The sequence below is a fragment of the Oxyura jamaicensis genome, chromosome 3, assembly GCF_011077185.1.
Source record: "Oxyura jamaicensis isolate SHBP4307 breed ruddy duck chromosome 3, BPBGC_Ojam_1.0, whole genome shotgun sequence".
NCBI classification, from domain to species: Eukaryota; Metazoa; Chordata; class Aves; order Anseriformes; family Anatidae; genus Oxyura; species Oxyura jamaicensis.
This window is the reverse complement of record NC_048895.1, coordinates 106,920,771-106,935,094: the sequence shown is the minus strand read 5'-3', so window position 1 is coordinate 106,935,094 and position 14,324 is coordinate 106,920,771. Positions and strand designations below refer to the sequence as shown.

The window sequence follows — 14,324 nt, the reverse complement described above, 5'->3', positions numbered from 1 at the left end:
CACAGTGCATAATTTATCTGCAGGACATACTGCCACAAAGCCCCACCACTTTTGTTTGAAACCAAAAGAAATACAGTCTTTTATGAGTAGGTCCAGCAATCACAGGGTTTATATTCCAGTGGTATTACATAGGTAAAGCATGATTTATTGAACAGGGTTGCAACCTCTGATTGAAGGTGAAAAAGGCCCATAAATTACAGAGTGAAGAGACTGTATCTCTTTGAGTAAACCACGGCTTTTTTTCTTAAACTTTCGATTCTGGTCACCTTAGCTATCAGAAGTGTTCATACAAAAAGGGCTGCACTTCCCATTTACCTCCTTGTATCCACCACTGCTTCTCCTAATGAAAGATTCCTTTTTTTAATGAAGGACAGCTCTTGACCATGTGTTTGCTTTGTATTACTTTGTAAATTTTTCTAAGGCCAAACAGTAGGAACTTAATAATAACTTACTTTTACGTAGAGCTGCTGAAACTCCTCAAGGTTCAGTCTACCACTTGGACAGTCCTTTAGAAAGCCTTTGTACCACTGTTTTAGCTCATGTTCATTGAACTCCGTGCTCTTCACCAGATCTTCCATCACTTCAGGGGCCAGCTTGCTATTCTGTTTCCCCATTCTGCCTTAAGAAGAAATAAATTGATACAATTAGCCAAGTTGCTGTGATCATTTTAAACTTGATTAGCGACAAAGCTCGAATGCATCACTTGTTTTGCACTCACTGCTGCTTTTAGTCAAACGTAAATTTACAGATTCCCTAGTGAACAGGAACCTAAGCTATGCCTGAACATTAGAGACTGAAATGGTGAAAAATACAGCATCTTTCATTCACATCTCAAGACCTGGTGAAGGACTGCTCATTTGCCTTTAAATTAATGATGAAAACAAATCTCTTATGTCCTTAATAATAGTATCACCTAAATGAAAGATTTATTTTCTTCTGATTTTGATGCGAGGGTATTTTCCTTCCTTTGGAAAGTACTACTCTGTTTCACCATAGTGCTAGCATCACATTGAAAAGCTGCCTCTTGTTTTTAGTGATTTCTGTCATTTCTAGCCTTTCTTCACATTTGGGACGAAAAAAGATGACTTCACTTCTTCCTTTTCTTTTTAATTTAACAAAAACTTTTCACACATTCAGGGATGCCCACAGAATTCCTCTTTATCTTTCTCTTGAAAATCTCTCTGGTATGACACTCACATTAGCAGCTATTACTCACAGGTGCAGGGCTATGGACAGAGAGGCTTGTAACATAAACCACTGGATGCTCCACACACTGGTTTATCACCACTGCTAACTCCAGAGATATCCGTAACATATGCAACTTATATACATACTTGTAAATGTTACACATAAAGCATACAGAAAGACAAAATAAACATGTGTTTGCATGTAAGTACAGAACTTTCAGTGCTATTGATATTGGTCTTTCAACTGAGATATCCTTTGAGATGCCTTTTAAGAAATATTTTCCCTTAACATGTTCCAGTACTACTGTACTACAGTTTGTTCATGACAGGAGATGTCTTTCAGTTATTTTTTAATCAGATGACACACAGTACTTAACTTGTCCTGTACAGCACTGCAAAGAGATGAATAATTTCTTTCCTGAGCCAAGCTTGGCATTTCCATTTTTATCTTCCAGTACAGCATCTGCCTCTAATGACAGAACCACATTGAACACATTGATTTCTAGTCCATATCACCACCCATTCCTGATATTAATCTATTGCTTTTGGCATCTTCCCCTATTACTAAGTTTAGTTTCTTTCTCCTCATAAGGAGATATTTTGTTCTGTTTCTGTTAATCAATATATTTATAAAATGCCCTTTACAGGAACCATCTTTGAGCAGGCACAAAGTTTCCCATTCCTCTTGGTTTTAGTGTAACCAACATAACCTCCTCCAATGCCATGCTACCAACAGCACCAGCTCTCTTTCTGAAACACCACATGGCCACCAAAGGGGAGCCCTTGATGACATCTCTGCTCAGTCTGTCTTCACCCCTTCCAGAGCATCCCCTCCAACAGCCCAACAGGATGGTCAGGGCTGCTAGGACATCCCTGCTAAGGCTGTTCAGTCACACAAATACCCTCAACGCTGAGAAAGAAGGTGGCTTTCTACAAAGCATTCAGCGATACAAAATTGAGAAATTCAGTCTTCGGACAGTGCAATGCGCTGCAACCCATCAAGGTAGAAACTCCAGTCAGAGATGTCTTTGAGACCTTGGCTATTAGATGAGCAACTGAAGGTAAACCTGGTCCACAAATTCTTGGGGTGCTTCCAGCAAGCAGGTGCTCCTTCCCCACACTCTGCACCTCCTTCCTCTACCAACCCTGCAACATGCTGCAGCACTTTCTTGCTCAGGGCCCTGCATCTTCTCTGAACTACAGGAACCCTACTACATGGGCTCACACAGCTGCTACTTCAGGGCAGCACACTGCTTGTGCCAAACTCGCTTTGGATATTTGCCAATCTCTCATCCACACATTTTGGTAAACTCAGCCATATTGGAGAATTTGGCCTTTTAGTTAATTACCACAGGCCTAACTGTACGTGCAGATGCCTAGAAATTAGCTGTCTTGCTAAAGGGTGGGTTTGTAATTTATAGTATTTAGAACAATTCTCCCAGCCTTACCTTTCAAGTCCCCATCCTCTCGTGTATGAGATTGACATAGTTTGACATAATCTGAATTTTAATCCCACAGAGACTAAAGTACTGTAAGTCCAGTTCAGATGGCTTTTAAGTGAAACAATAGATTGTTTCATTTGTTTTGATCTTTAAGGGGCCTGTTTATTTATTTATTTATTTATTTATTTATTTCTCCTTTAAACTATGTGACCCTTTGCAGTCTTAAGGTGCTATGCTTAGGATCCAGAAGACCCTTAAAGATTCTCAGCAATTACAGTAACTACCTTAGGTAGGTAGATTCACAAGGCATCTTCTAGCTCTCTTAATTTAGGCAAGTGTGCTTTTATTTGATTCTTTTCACCTGGATCCTTACCTCCATTAATATTTATCTATCTCAACAGCACTTACACATAAAAAAAAATAAAGCATTTTCAATGGGCAACGATCAGGTGTTTTTCACTAACAAATTTACTGTTATTGTTAACGTAAAAATAACTTTTCTGCATTCATTTTGCTAGCTTTACAGCCGTTGGACCTGGCACTAAACAGACAGACCTGCGCATCAGCACCATCTTCTGAAGTTAACTTTATTATTATTGGTAATGTGGACATAGAACACCACAGAAAATGAGTGGGTCTGCATGTACGTAAGAATACCTGAATATAGAGCTGAACAAACACCCATATGTAAAACCTTTCCTATCATCAGACTCAGAGAAATGAGAGCCAGGTTTTCTGCCTCTGTGATGCAAGTCCCTAGTTTTGGTAAGCTGCTTGCTCAGCCACAGATTGTCCAATAAATCCTAAACACCTTCCAGCCATCTCTAATACACCTCAACATTTAATATTCTCTCTAAATCAATGAAAACCACGGCTAAGATCTTAATAAACACTTTCAGAAACTGTTCCACAGAAACAACCAGTACTTGAAGAAGGTTTAATTTGAGACCGATGGGTTCGGTATTTGTATTTGCAGCTCCAGCACAGCATGGTACATACTCTGCCTTGTTCTGTTTGAAATGAGGGACTGAACAAGCTGACCAAGCCAGTCACAATGTCTTCCTGTAATTAGAGGCACCCATTCTTCCTTCTCTATTTTTTTTCCCTTCAGAATTGAATTATAATCTGCAAGAAAGCTCAAGAGTCTCATATAATTATCAAATATAAACTCACACTTCTGGCTCTGGGAGATCCGTCTTATTTGGGAATAAAAACTCAAATACACAGATTATCTAGTTAATCACATTCTAACATCTTCTAGAGTTTCATTGAATCTCTTATTATTATTGAAAAAGTACAATTACCCATTAGCAATGAGTAAGCCACTGCCAACACATTTGATTTCCTAAAATGAAAAACTATTTTTAATTAACTTAGAATCATGGTTTCCCAAACATGTTTTTTTCCTTGTGAAAATATATGAATATGCATTAGGAAAATACAGGAGAGAACAGCTGCACAATCACTAAGTCTTCAAGAAGAGAAAAGGTCACTCTGCAAGCATTTCTTTGTTTAGAAAATTTTATTCTTTTAAACTATAAATTTGCTTCCAACTTCCAAGCTTCCAACCATGCAATGTGACAATTCAAGCAGTGTTATTCATCTTCTGTTGCATTTTCTGATTGGTAAAAAAACAGTAAATGAAAAAAAAAAAAAAAAAAGGCAACATGTTCAACATTTTTCAACTCCAAACAAATGCTGGAGAGAGATTCACAATAAACAAGGAACCAGCAAACAGGGAGACTCTTAGCATGAGTAAAGGTGTAAAGTCTATTCCTGATGAGATTACTCTGGCAAGAGAATATATTAATACTAGCAAGGGCAACACAATGCAGATTAGAGATCAAGAAAAATATTGAAACTGTAGTGTTGTGTCACAAGCAGCAACAGCAATAAAAGTTAAACTTAAAAAACACATCCTCTTAGCTAAAATGCTGCAAGCAACCATCAGCCACGCAAAGGAACAAGCTTCCCAGCAATGCGTGTTACTACAGTACTTCAGCTCTTACACGGCAACACCTTAGCTGCTGCTTTTACAGTAGGAGGGTCAGTTTTAAAAGCAGGAGTTTTATTAAACAGATTCCAAACCAGAAGCCCTGGGGGCTGTGCCAGCAGCAGGCAGGAACAACACGAGGATGTATGTGCCTGTGCCTTGCACCGCTGCATCTCAGGATGGGCACCACCAGCCAGCTTGAGCAAGGGGCTGCAGCAGCTAGAAGTTCCCCTCAGAGGACTCAGAAGCATGGCTTAGCAAACTGCTTTTATACGATTTACTAGGGGCTTTGGAGACAATGAGGATTAAGTCATGTGCAGCAAGAGAATGACGGTTCCTCCAGTTTTAAAACCATACCTGGTCTTCCAGTTTTTCCCTGATAAATCTTTTGCTTGATAGGTTTCCTGCAATGCTACCATGTGTCCCACATGAGCTTCAGGTGTTTCAAAAGTTCTCTGCTCTCCACATGGACATCATCCAAATTGCTTGGCCAATTGAAGGCTTTTTTCCCCTGGAATATTTTACAGCTGTTCCTGCACAGGTTTATCGGGTCTGTATCTCCCACTTGGCTTGCCAGTACTAAACTACCAATGTGGGGTCAGTCTTACAAATCAGAATTTTATTAAAGACCTAAGCAGAAAAAAAAATAAATGTCAATAGCAAAACATGACTTACGGAAGCTCCTTTGCTGTTTAATGTTTTCAAAACATCCCCAAACTGTTGCTAACAGTTCCAGTCCCACCTGCTTCCTCTCTTTCCCCTCCTCTCCATTCCCCTTTGGCCTCCTCGGCAAGTTTTCAATTTTCAAAGGGACCAAGTGCAAACAAATATAACTCTTTCCATTTCTATGGAAGGGTAAACTGAGTGCTGCTAAAGATGTGATATTTGTGCTGAAAAAGGACTCAAACTCCTTTGAATAGACAGCATCAGCAATATCCAGTCATGTCTCCAAAAATCATGTGCTGTGCCTTTTTGCTCCCTTTGCTTAAAGCCAGTTATATAAAGCTATTTTCTATCCAAGTTGCATTAGGACAAGTGTTTCCTGCAGTTTGAGAGGAGTGATCCTTCTCTGCTAAGAACCAGTGATAGGCACCTAGAGTGCTTGGTCCAGTGCTGGGCTTCCAGGACAAGGGAGACCTGGACATGCCAGAGAGAGGCCAGGGAAGGGCCATGGAGGTGATTAGATGAGGAGAGTGAAGCATCTGTCGTACATGGAGAGGTTGAGAGTGCTGGGGATGTTCAGCCTGGAGCACAGAAGGCTTGGGGGGATCTTATCAGTGTGCATAATTTCCCAGTGGGAATTTAAAGTAAAGAAGTCAGAGACATGCTCTTCTCAGGGGTGCCCAGTGAGACAAGAAGCAATAGGCACAAACTGCAATTCAGGAAATTCTGTCTGGATGCATGAAAACACTTTTTTACTCTGCCACTGATCAAACACTGGCACAGGTTGCCCAGAGAGGTTGTGGAGTCCCCATCCCCAGAGATATCCAACACCCAGCTGCGGACAGCCCTGAGCAACCTGTTCTAGCTGACCCTGCTTGAGAAAGGGTTTGGCCTACGGCATCTGTGATTCTGTGAAACAATTGGGGGAAATGGAGCAGTCATACTGCCTAACTTCTCGTACCCACAGTAGGTACACTCTGTGTAAGTAAAAGCTGAAAGTAAAAGGGTTCATCTAAAGGATCATTTGGAGAATGACTGGAGTCACCTCCCTCCCCTCACTGACTCCAGAAGGAGTGCAGGCAGATTCACCCACGTCCCTGGGCACAGGCACCTGATGTTAACTGATGCTAAGCACTGGGACTGCCCCAACTTATCTAAGTACATTTTGGCAGCTTTTGTACATGCTAGTGTTCTTGCCCTTGCTTTCCCAGTCATCCTGCTTGAGCTGAAAGCTGTAGTCAATCAACATCTCTGCAGCCACATGGGGTGTATGCTTTAAATGAGTCCCCTTGCAAGGCACATGTTTTTCTTGCTCTTCCCTGGCTCTGGGAAATGGGAACAAGTTGTGTGGACTATGCCAGAAGCAAATGACAACATTCACTTTGCCAGCTCAGCTGTGCTGGCAGGCAGTTATTAGGTTGGAAGGAAAGCTGTGCTTCATCCCCACCCCTCTGCCCACTCCCAGCCCACAAGCTCCCACAGGAACGTGCTGACTCCTGGGGACTACATGTGAAATACCAGGCATTGAGCAGGCAAGTGTGGTGGGTGTCTTTGCAATCTTTGACACAATAAAAACCTATAAACGGTACATTAAGCACCGTATAGCCTCCAACATACAGAGATATATAGGGGGAACAAAACCCAAAACAGTTAAATGCTGGGGAAAGCACAGAACTATGCACATAATCGACAATAACAGAATAATTTTCTTGTTATTTTTGATCAGGCTGTTTATCAAATTTCCAGCTGTGTGCTGATAATAACTATAACTCCTGACAACTCCCAGCATTGTTCCTTTCTCCTCAGGCTATTTCTAATACTTACAGCCTTTCTTCTGCTAATGTCAGCATGAAGGATAGATAGAAGTAGGCTATCAAACCACAGGTGCTTCACTCCCTCAAATATACTTACTGTTCCACAGAAGAAGAAATCACAGAACCACATCCCTAAGCACCAAGTCCAACCTCTCCTTGAATACCCCCAGGGACGGTGACACTACCACCTACCGGGCAACCAGTTACAATGCCTGAGTGCTCTTTCTGAGAAGAAATGTCTCCTAATTTCCAACCTGAACCTCCCTCTGGAGCAACTTGAGGCCATTCCCTCTAGTGCTATCTCTAGTTATGCAGGAGAAGAGGACGACCTCCAGCTCCCCACAGCTCAGTGCCCTCCTCCTGCTCCTCTGAACCATGAATCCATAGATCCTAACGCACTGCAGCTCCACACCTGCACTTTGCCAGCAGGGAGAAAGAGCCGATACAGCCAGCAGGAGTGGAAGATGAATGCAAGCCACTTCTCAATGTTACTGTTGGGGCAGAAAAGCCAGGCAAGGAGCAACACTCCAGACAGTGGCAGAGGGACCAGACACAGCAGAAGCCCAACAGGGACAGGCTATGCAGAGCTCTCCCCTTTATACAATATTTAAACCTATATTCTGAAATTTTCACCACATTTATACTGTTCTTTGCACCAGAAAAGAAAAACTGATAGAAAGTCCAGGAGTAGGGGAAAAAAAAAAAGAATTTTTGTGTAGAACCCCAAACTGAAATTAGGAGCAGTCATAATTTACTGCTGATAGCAAACAATGAAATAAGGGTGAAGCAAACAGGCTAGGTTTTGATGGTATTACACTACAGTAAAAACTGGAATAAATCCAATGATTTCAGATTACTCTACTGTTTTTTTACCAAAGATCAGATTTGGGTCTGCAGTCTCTCTGTGTAAAAGAAATGGGGGAAAATAGAGAGTAATGACATTAAGGGATGCAATTATCCAACTGAATTGAATAATAAATGGAGAGAATAGGTTTAAGCAAAAGAAAAGAGATATATTTTTAAATGTTATTTGAAATGAGATGGATAGTCAATTAGATTCAAGCAATAATAATAATAATAATAATAAACATTTGAAAGGTAAAAGCTACACAGGAGGATGCTCTAAAATAACAACTGGTATGTAGGGTTTTTTTCTTTAGGTGTCTAGGAAACAGAATTTGGATTTATTTCATTAAAACCGTGAAAACATTGGGATTTATCTTCTGTTGAGTCTGAAATAAAACCAAATGGGAATTCTCTGCATTTTCATATCAAGGGCAATACCAGAATCACCAGTAGCTCCACTGTTGATCCACCCCTGTGGGTCACAGTAGGGCTCTATTCAAAGCCCGACTCTGAAAACAGCAGGTTGTGTATAAACTAACCTGTAGGCACATGGTCTGAAGTACATCTTAGGGTGCTATTTCTGCCCCTTCTCCTAATTTCGATTAGGAAACTGCTTACAGCATGCCATAGCCTTCTTTCCTCCTTTACTGGTGGACGTAGGAGGAAATACATAAATACATACAGCAGAGACTTAATCTGGGTTGATCAACCAGACCCAAGAGCTCAGAAGAGCTTCCAGGCTCTAGCATTTAGCTCTAGCCTTGGAGAGATGGGGGCAAAATCTCTCTTTTGGTTGCTCTTTCTCTCAGTCTCAAACCACATATCCATATTTCTATAGAAAGTTTTGGTTCTGGATGATCTTAAGAAAATTTTTGACTTTTTTTTTTTTCTTTTTTTTTTTTTTTTTTTTCTGAAGACTTCCTTCTTTACCCTTTTGTTTGGTTTTGTTGCATGCCATAACTTAAATGGCAATTCTTCTGGTCATGCCCACTTTTAATTCTCCAATAGTTAGACAGAATTTGGTGACCTATTTGAGATATCCTAGAAAATTTTGTGAATATTTTCTGAAGAGAACAATATGCTTGTTAATGCTGAATGTCAGACACTGAAGAGCACCTGTATCCATCATTTCATTTTCCTATTGGCCCAGCCTCTGTCAGCTGTGGTCACTAGTAAGTAACAAGGAGGAGTGAATTGAGGAAGAAGTTTCATTTATCAGCAGATGAATTTTTTCTTAACAGTTCTATTCTCTCCAGTTTAGTCCTCGTAAATAATGATCTTAAAATGCACACAGAACATTTACTGTATCTTTTTGTAATAATTCATATTCTAAACACCTTTCCAATACACTTGAGTAACATTTAGCCTGATAATCCAGAATATTCCACTAAAAGAGCTTTGACTGTTCTGACAAGTTTGTTTTATGTCCTATGCCAAATATAACTGTTTTTTTTTGCTGATTTCTCTGAGGTTTTATTCTATAATCTATCGCTTCCAAAAGGTTTTCCCATGTGAGATGCCCTGAAAATCATAACTTCCTGGATATCACTAGGAGTGGCCACTGGAACAAATTGTGTTTCAGCACTGATCATTACTTTCCAACTCTTGCATTTCAAAAGAACTGCTTATGTGATTTCTAGTGTTTTCAGAGACTTATTGACTATTCAGTATTCCACCTCTTCTGGGACAGCTGCTGCAATCCTCTCTTTATTTATTTATTTATTTATTTATTTATTTATTTATTTGGGGGGGGGAGGGGGGTAAAATTGATGAGGCATGCTTGGATATTATAGTTTCCCTGAGTGAATTCCAGCCTTCTGGAACCATGGGATCACGTTTATGTAGACTGTAATTACACCTCTGTTATGCCAAACTTCACCAGCACTTCCTCTACCTGAAAAATGGCCTTCATGTTGATTTGTAGACCAGAGCTTTTTCCTTTGGGCTTGGGGATAAGAGTTTTTAAGACTTCAGCCATTGCCCATATTTACATATAAGTACCTTCTCCGCACCCGTTCCACACACTAGCCAAATTCTCTAAGTTGGAATATTTAGTAATAGGTACTCTTATTGCTCACCTTTCAGCCTCATTGCAATTTCGGTTTGAACCCATCATGGGCCTTTTATGACCACATCTCTGAGTCACTGGGCTCTCTCTGCTTATGATACAAGCTTCATCCCTCATTTATATCCACATTCCTTATCACAGCTTTTAAATAATACCACCTTACTTTTCTGCCAAGGTGGATTAATCCCATTGAACATTAGCTGTTTAAAACATTAGTTGTCTTTGGTTCCTCTGCAGTCAATGAAGATGGCAAGACATCTTCACGGTGATTCACCCCATGTAGAGATAGATGTCTGAAAGAGGAAGGATGAATATATGTATGCCTATTTTAAGACAGGATGAATCACCCTCTACAAGTGTCTCTTTCTTTCTAACGGTTGTAGAGGCAGCCTTGTGAACTTGCTTAGATCTGAAACTGGATTTCTAAATGCTTCAACTGAAGCAAGAAAGATCCGATCCTGCTCATCAATAGTGGAGAACCTAGAGTCAAAATGTCATTCCTGATCTCACCAGGAGGTGCATACATTGCTGAAATAGATTACTATTCCTCTGCATTATAATCTTTATTCAGGGGTAACTTATGCCATTACAAACACCATGTGATGGTTTACCAAATACAGGCCCTCTCTTCTGTATTGCTATTTTCTCCTATCAAAACAGCTGAAAAAGTAACTCTTCTCCACCCTTTCCGGGTTCCCCAAAACAAAATGGCTGAACTGCAGAGAACATGCTGCTTAAGATGATCTCTTTACCCCCTTGTCACTTTGTGCTTTTTCCTCAATATAGTTCTTATTGTCAAGAAAAGGTCTGGCCTCAAAGAGTAAGAAGAATACTTTTTATTATTAAATATAATTTTATTTGATAAGAAACTTCACTCTGAGCATCTTAAAGCTATATAAAAATTTGGTCTTCTCCAACCCCTTTGGGTATTAACCCAGCTGTCATTATCCACTGCAGCCATGCCCAACAGTGCAAGAAACTCTCACAATGCTGGATGCACTGGGAGGAGCAGGTGTGGTGAGCACAGTATGGTCTTTTCAGAGAATAACTGCAGCAATCTAGTACCTAGATTAGTTTCTCTCTGTTCTCAACTCACAGAACTCTCTCGAACTCTCTTTTTCACCTTTTTCTTGCTCCTGTGCCCTGTGGTGACAACTATGACCGACAAAGGGACAACAGCAGATGGTCTACAAATAGGGTTGTAACGACTGAAATAAATGTAAGCTGATACATATATATATGTTTTAAATCTCTTGCTTCCATTTCATTTCTCCATGAGAAGGGAACATTTAAGACTCTGGAGTTAGCTTGCTTTTGCACACATATCTCTGACCACTGTGAATGAGCTGACTTCAACTAATGATTTTGACTTGTGTGCTAAACAGCTACATTATTAAAAACCACATAACTATATTATGACAGATATTAACAGAAGTGGTTAGCATGAAAGCAGATACAGCTTTTTATTTTCCTAAAAACCTTTCCGAGTCAAAACAAAGGGTTTATCATTGTGGCTAGCAATCCATTGGTGCAACGCTCACCCCAAACACATTATAAACCAATCGTCAGAACTATCCCTTGTGACTTCTTCAGATGGAGCATGATTAAATGCAGAGGAAATACATTAGTGAGATGATGAATCATAATTCTGCAGAATGAAATCAATGGCTTTACACTTTTGAGTTGGACATGGAGGGGCAGTCAGAAATGTTACTCATAGAAACAAGTGAGCAAATGAATCACAAACAACTTGAACAGGAAAAATATACTTAACCAAGAAGCTGTCAGCAGTCCTGTTCACTCCCGCTAGCATGCGTGCAAGCAGCCGAGACCGCGCGGTCAGCCGTCACGTCAGCTGTGCCAGAGGGCTAGCTGCTAAGCACAGGGAGCCCTGTTGTTTGTGCCTGTCCTTGCTAGTTTATAGCATAACACACAAGGGGTTCAAATCATAGTTGAGATCTCCAAGTCATTTTTTAGCTTTGGCTAGTATCCTTGATGGACATCAGAGCACAAAGGTCAAGGCTGGGAAAGCATGAAGCTGAACTGGGCCCTCTAGGATTGAATTTAAAAGTGTTCATTCTGTGTGATTCTTCCTTTATGAGTTTCACTTTCCAGAGCTGTCAATCTAATTTGTGTCATAAAGCACACAATTGATTCAAAATGTAAAAAAGACTATAATGGAGATTAAGAAAATGAGTTCTTTGGCATGGAGAATCTATGCTACGTGGGCAAATCCAGCATCAAATCATTACCATCCCCTAGTATTTCCTCATTAATCAGTGCATGCTATTTGAAATCAGACTGACAGATAATATAGATAAGTCTCAGAAACCGTTCTTCCTGTAAAAATACAAGCATTTTTACAGATGGCAAAGGTCTTAGCAAGGTTATATATTTAGGAAAAAAAAAAGAAAAAGAAAGAAAAGAATGCACTCTGACATTAATATTGATAGAAACTGCAAAATGAGCAAGAAGGACAAAGCAAAAGTAAAGCTGTCTCTCTCTGAGGAAACTCTGTGTCCCCGATACAGGAACCTCATTATTATTTCATGACCTTAATGGCAAGGCTCAAAGCCTCATGTATGTCCTTCATGATATAAAATTCATTACAAATACAAAACAGATCTGGGATATGCAACAATTGAAAATTGTTAGCTATTTCTTCTAGTTTTGGCTTCTTTTATATAGTACAATAGTTACGAAAGACAGCAACATAAAAAAATGTAACTTTTCAGAAGTCCCAAGTACGAATCACAGCATATGGTCTTTCTGTTAAAAGATAAGCCAGAGGGTGGTAAGGAGAGAGAAAAAGCCTCTCATGCTAAAGGACTGCATAATTTTGTAATTTCATACATTAAAAATAATTGGAACAATTTCTTCCAACTGTTTTCAATGAGAGCTCTACTGGAATAATTTTTTATAACTGTTTTTTGCAGCTGCGCTAATAAAACACTGATATACTTGCCCAGCTGAATCCATGTGTGCACACATACGCTTTTTTTGGTGAGAAATTAGAGAAAAACAAAAATAAGTGAGACAAAATCTAAATTTCACTAGTATTCATCATGGCCAAATACAATATTTTGCTGAGGAAGGAGGAGGAAATGAAAGAGACCTCTACAACACATGACATATTTGTAGTACTGCCACATCCGGAAGAACTTCTGTGCCTCATCCTCCAAAAGACAACACACAAGGTAGAGATTTTTTATTATTATTATTTTTTTACTTGAAAGACATGCTTGCTTTTCAGATTACATTCTAAGTGCTGTTTTTCTAGGACATACAGTTACACAGTTCAGGAATTACCTTTCTGGAGATCAGAGAAAAAGGTGAGCAAAAAAGCACTAGCAACAACATTTTTGATTTGGACATCCATGTGTGCAGAACTCCTTCAGCAAAGCACTCTGACAACAGGCAGTAGCAATATATTGAACAAAAGAGAAAGAAGCAATGGTGATGCAGATAAAATATGAATGAAAATAAGTGAAAGTTATATAATATTTAAATTATGGCATTATGAAATTCACCAAAAATACTGTCTGAACTCCCTGCATTTATTATAGGCCAGGACAAGAGCAATTGACAGAGACTGCTACATACTGACAAGCTGATTCAGAAATCCCTTCAATGGCCTCTAAATCTAAAATGCCAGCCTGCAGTTCCACTAAATGGCCTAGGAAAATAATATTTTGTTCTGATTCACTGCCTACCTCAACAGATAAAGGCCACCTGGGAAAACTACTTTAGAAGACCCAGCAAGAAAAAGACAATAATATAGGCTATGAGCCCTGGAAGGCATGACATATAGCTCTAATTCTCAAGGGGTAGGATGTTTGCTCCAAATAGGCTGTCATTAGATTGTCCACGGGAATAGTTGAGGCCCACGGAACTGGACTACAAAGGTGATGGAGAGAAAAGAAAAAAAAAAAAAAGTAAAATAAAATAAAGTAAAATAAAATAAAATAAAAAATAACAATTTAGTTTTAAAGAGAGTTGCCCTTGCTGAGACAACTTTGAGGGTCTTGCTGAAGCCAACAAGGGAGTCTTTTCCCAGGTCAAAGGGGAATTGTTGGAGACAACAGGCAAGGAGGAAGAGTCTAGGTAGCATTCACATGGCTGTGCCTTTCACAGTAACCGCTCCCAGGTGACAGGAGGCAGCAGTGGCTGAAATCCTTTACTCCCAGCTGTGATACTAAGCAGCTGCAACCACACTGACAGCTACCTTGGACTATTTTGGTCTGCAGAATTCAGAAAGCTAGAAATATCAAACACTGCCCTCCTTGGCATTACCTCATGATTACTTCACTC

At 39.8% G+C, this 14,324-nt stretch overlaps 1 protein-coding gene across 5 annotated transcripts in view; it reads right to left on the bottom strand.

The window, feature by feature from the left end:
- Positions 1-14,324, bottom strand: part of VSNL1 (visinin like 1) — an 87,112-nt gene that overhangs the window by 49,568 nt on the left and 23,220 nt on the right. For 4 of the 5 annotated variants that reach the window (XM_035319964.1, XM_035319962.1, XM_035319961.1 and 1 more), the window contains exon 2: positions 453-619. In XM_035319964.1, coding sequence (XP_035175855.1) covers positions 453-614 — 162 coding nt within the window. In that variant the 5' untranslated portion in view covers positions 615-619. The remainder of the gene's footprint in view (positions 1-452; positions 620-14,324) is intronic. The other variant, XM_035319963.1, reaches the window with a different exon arrangement.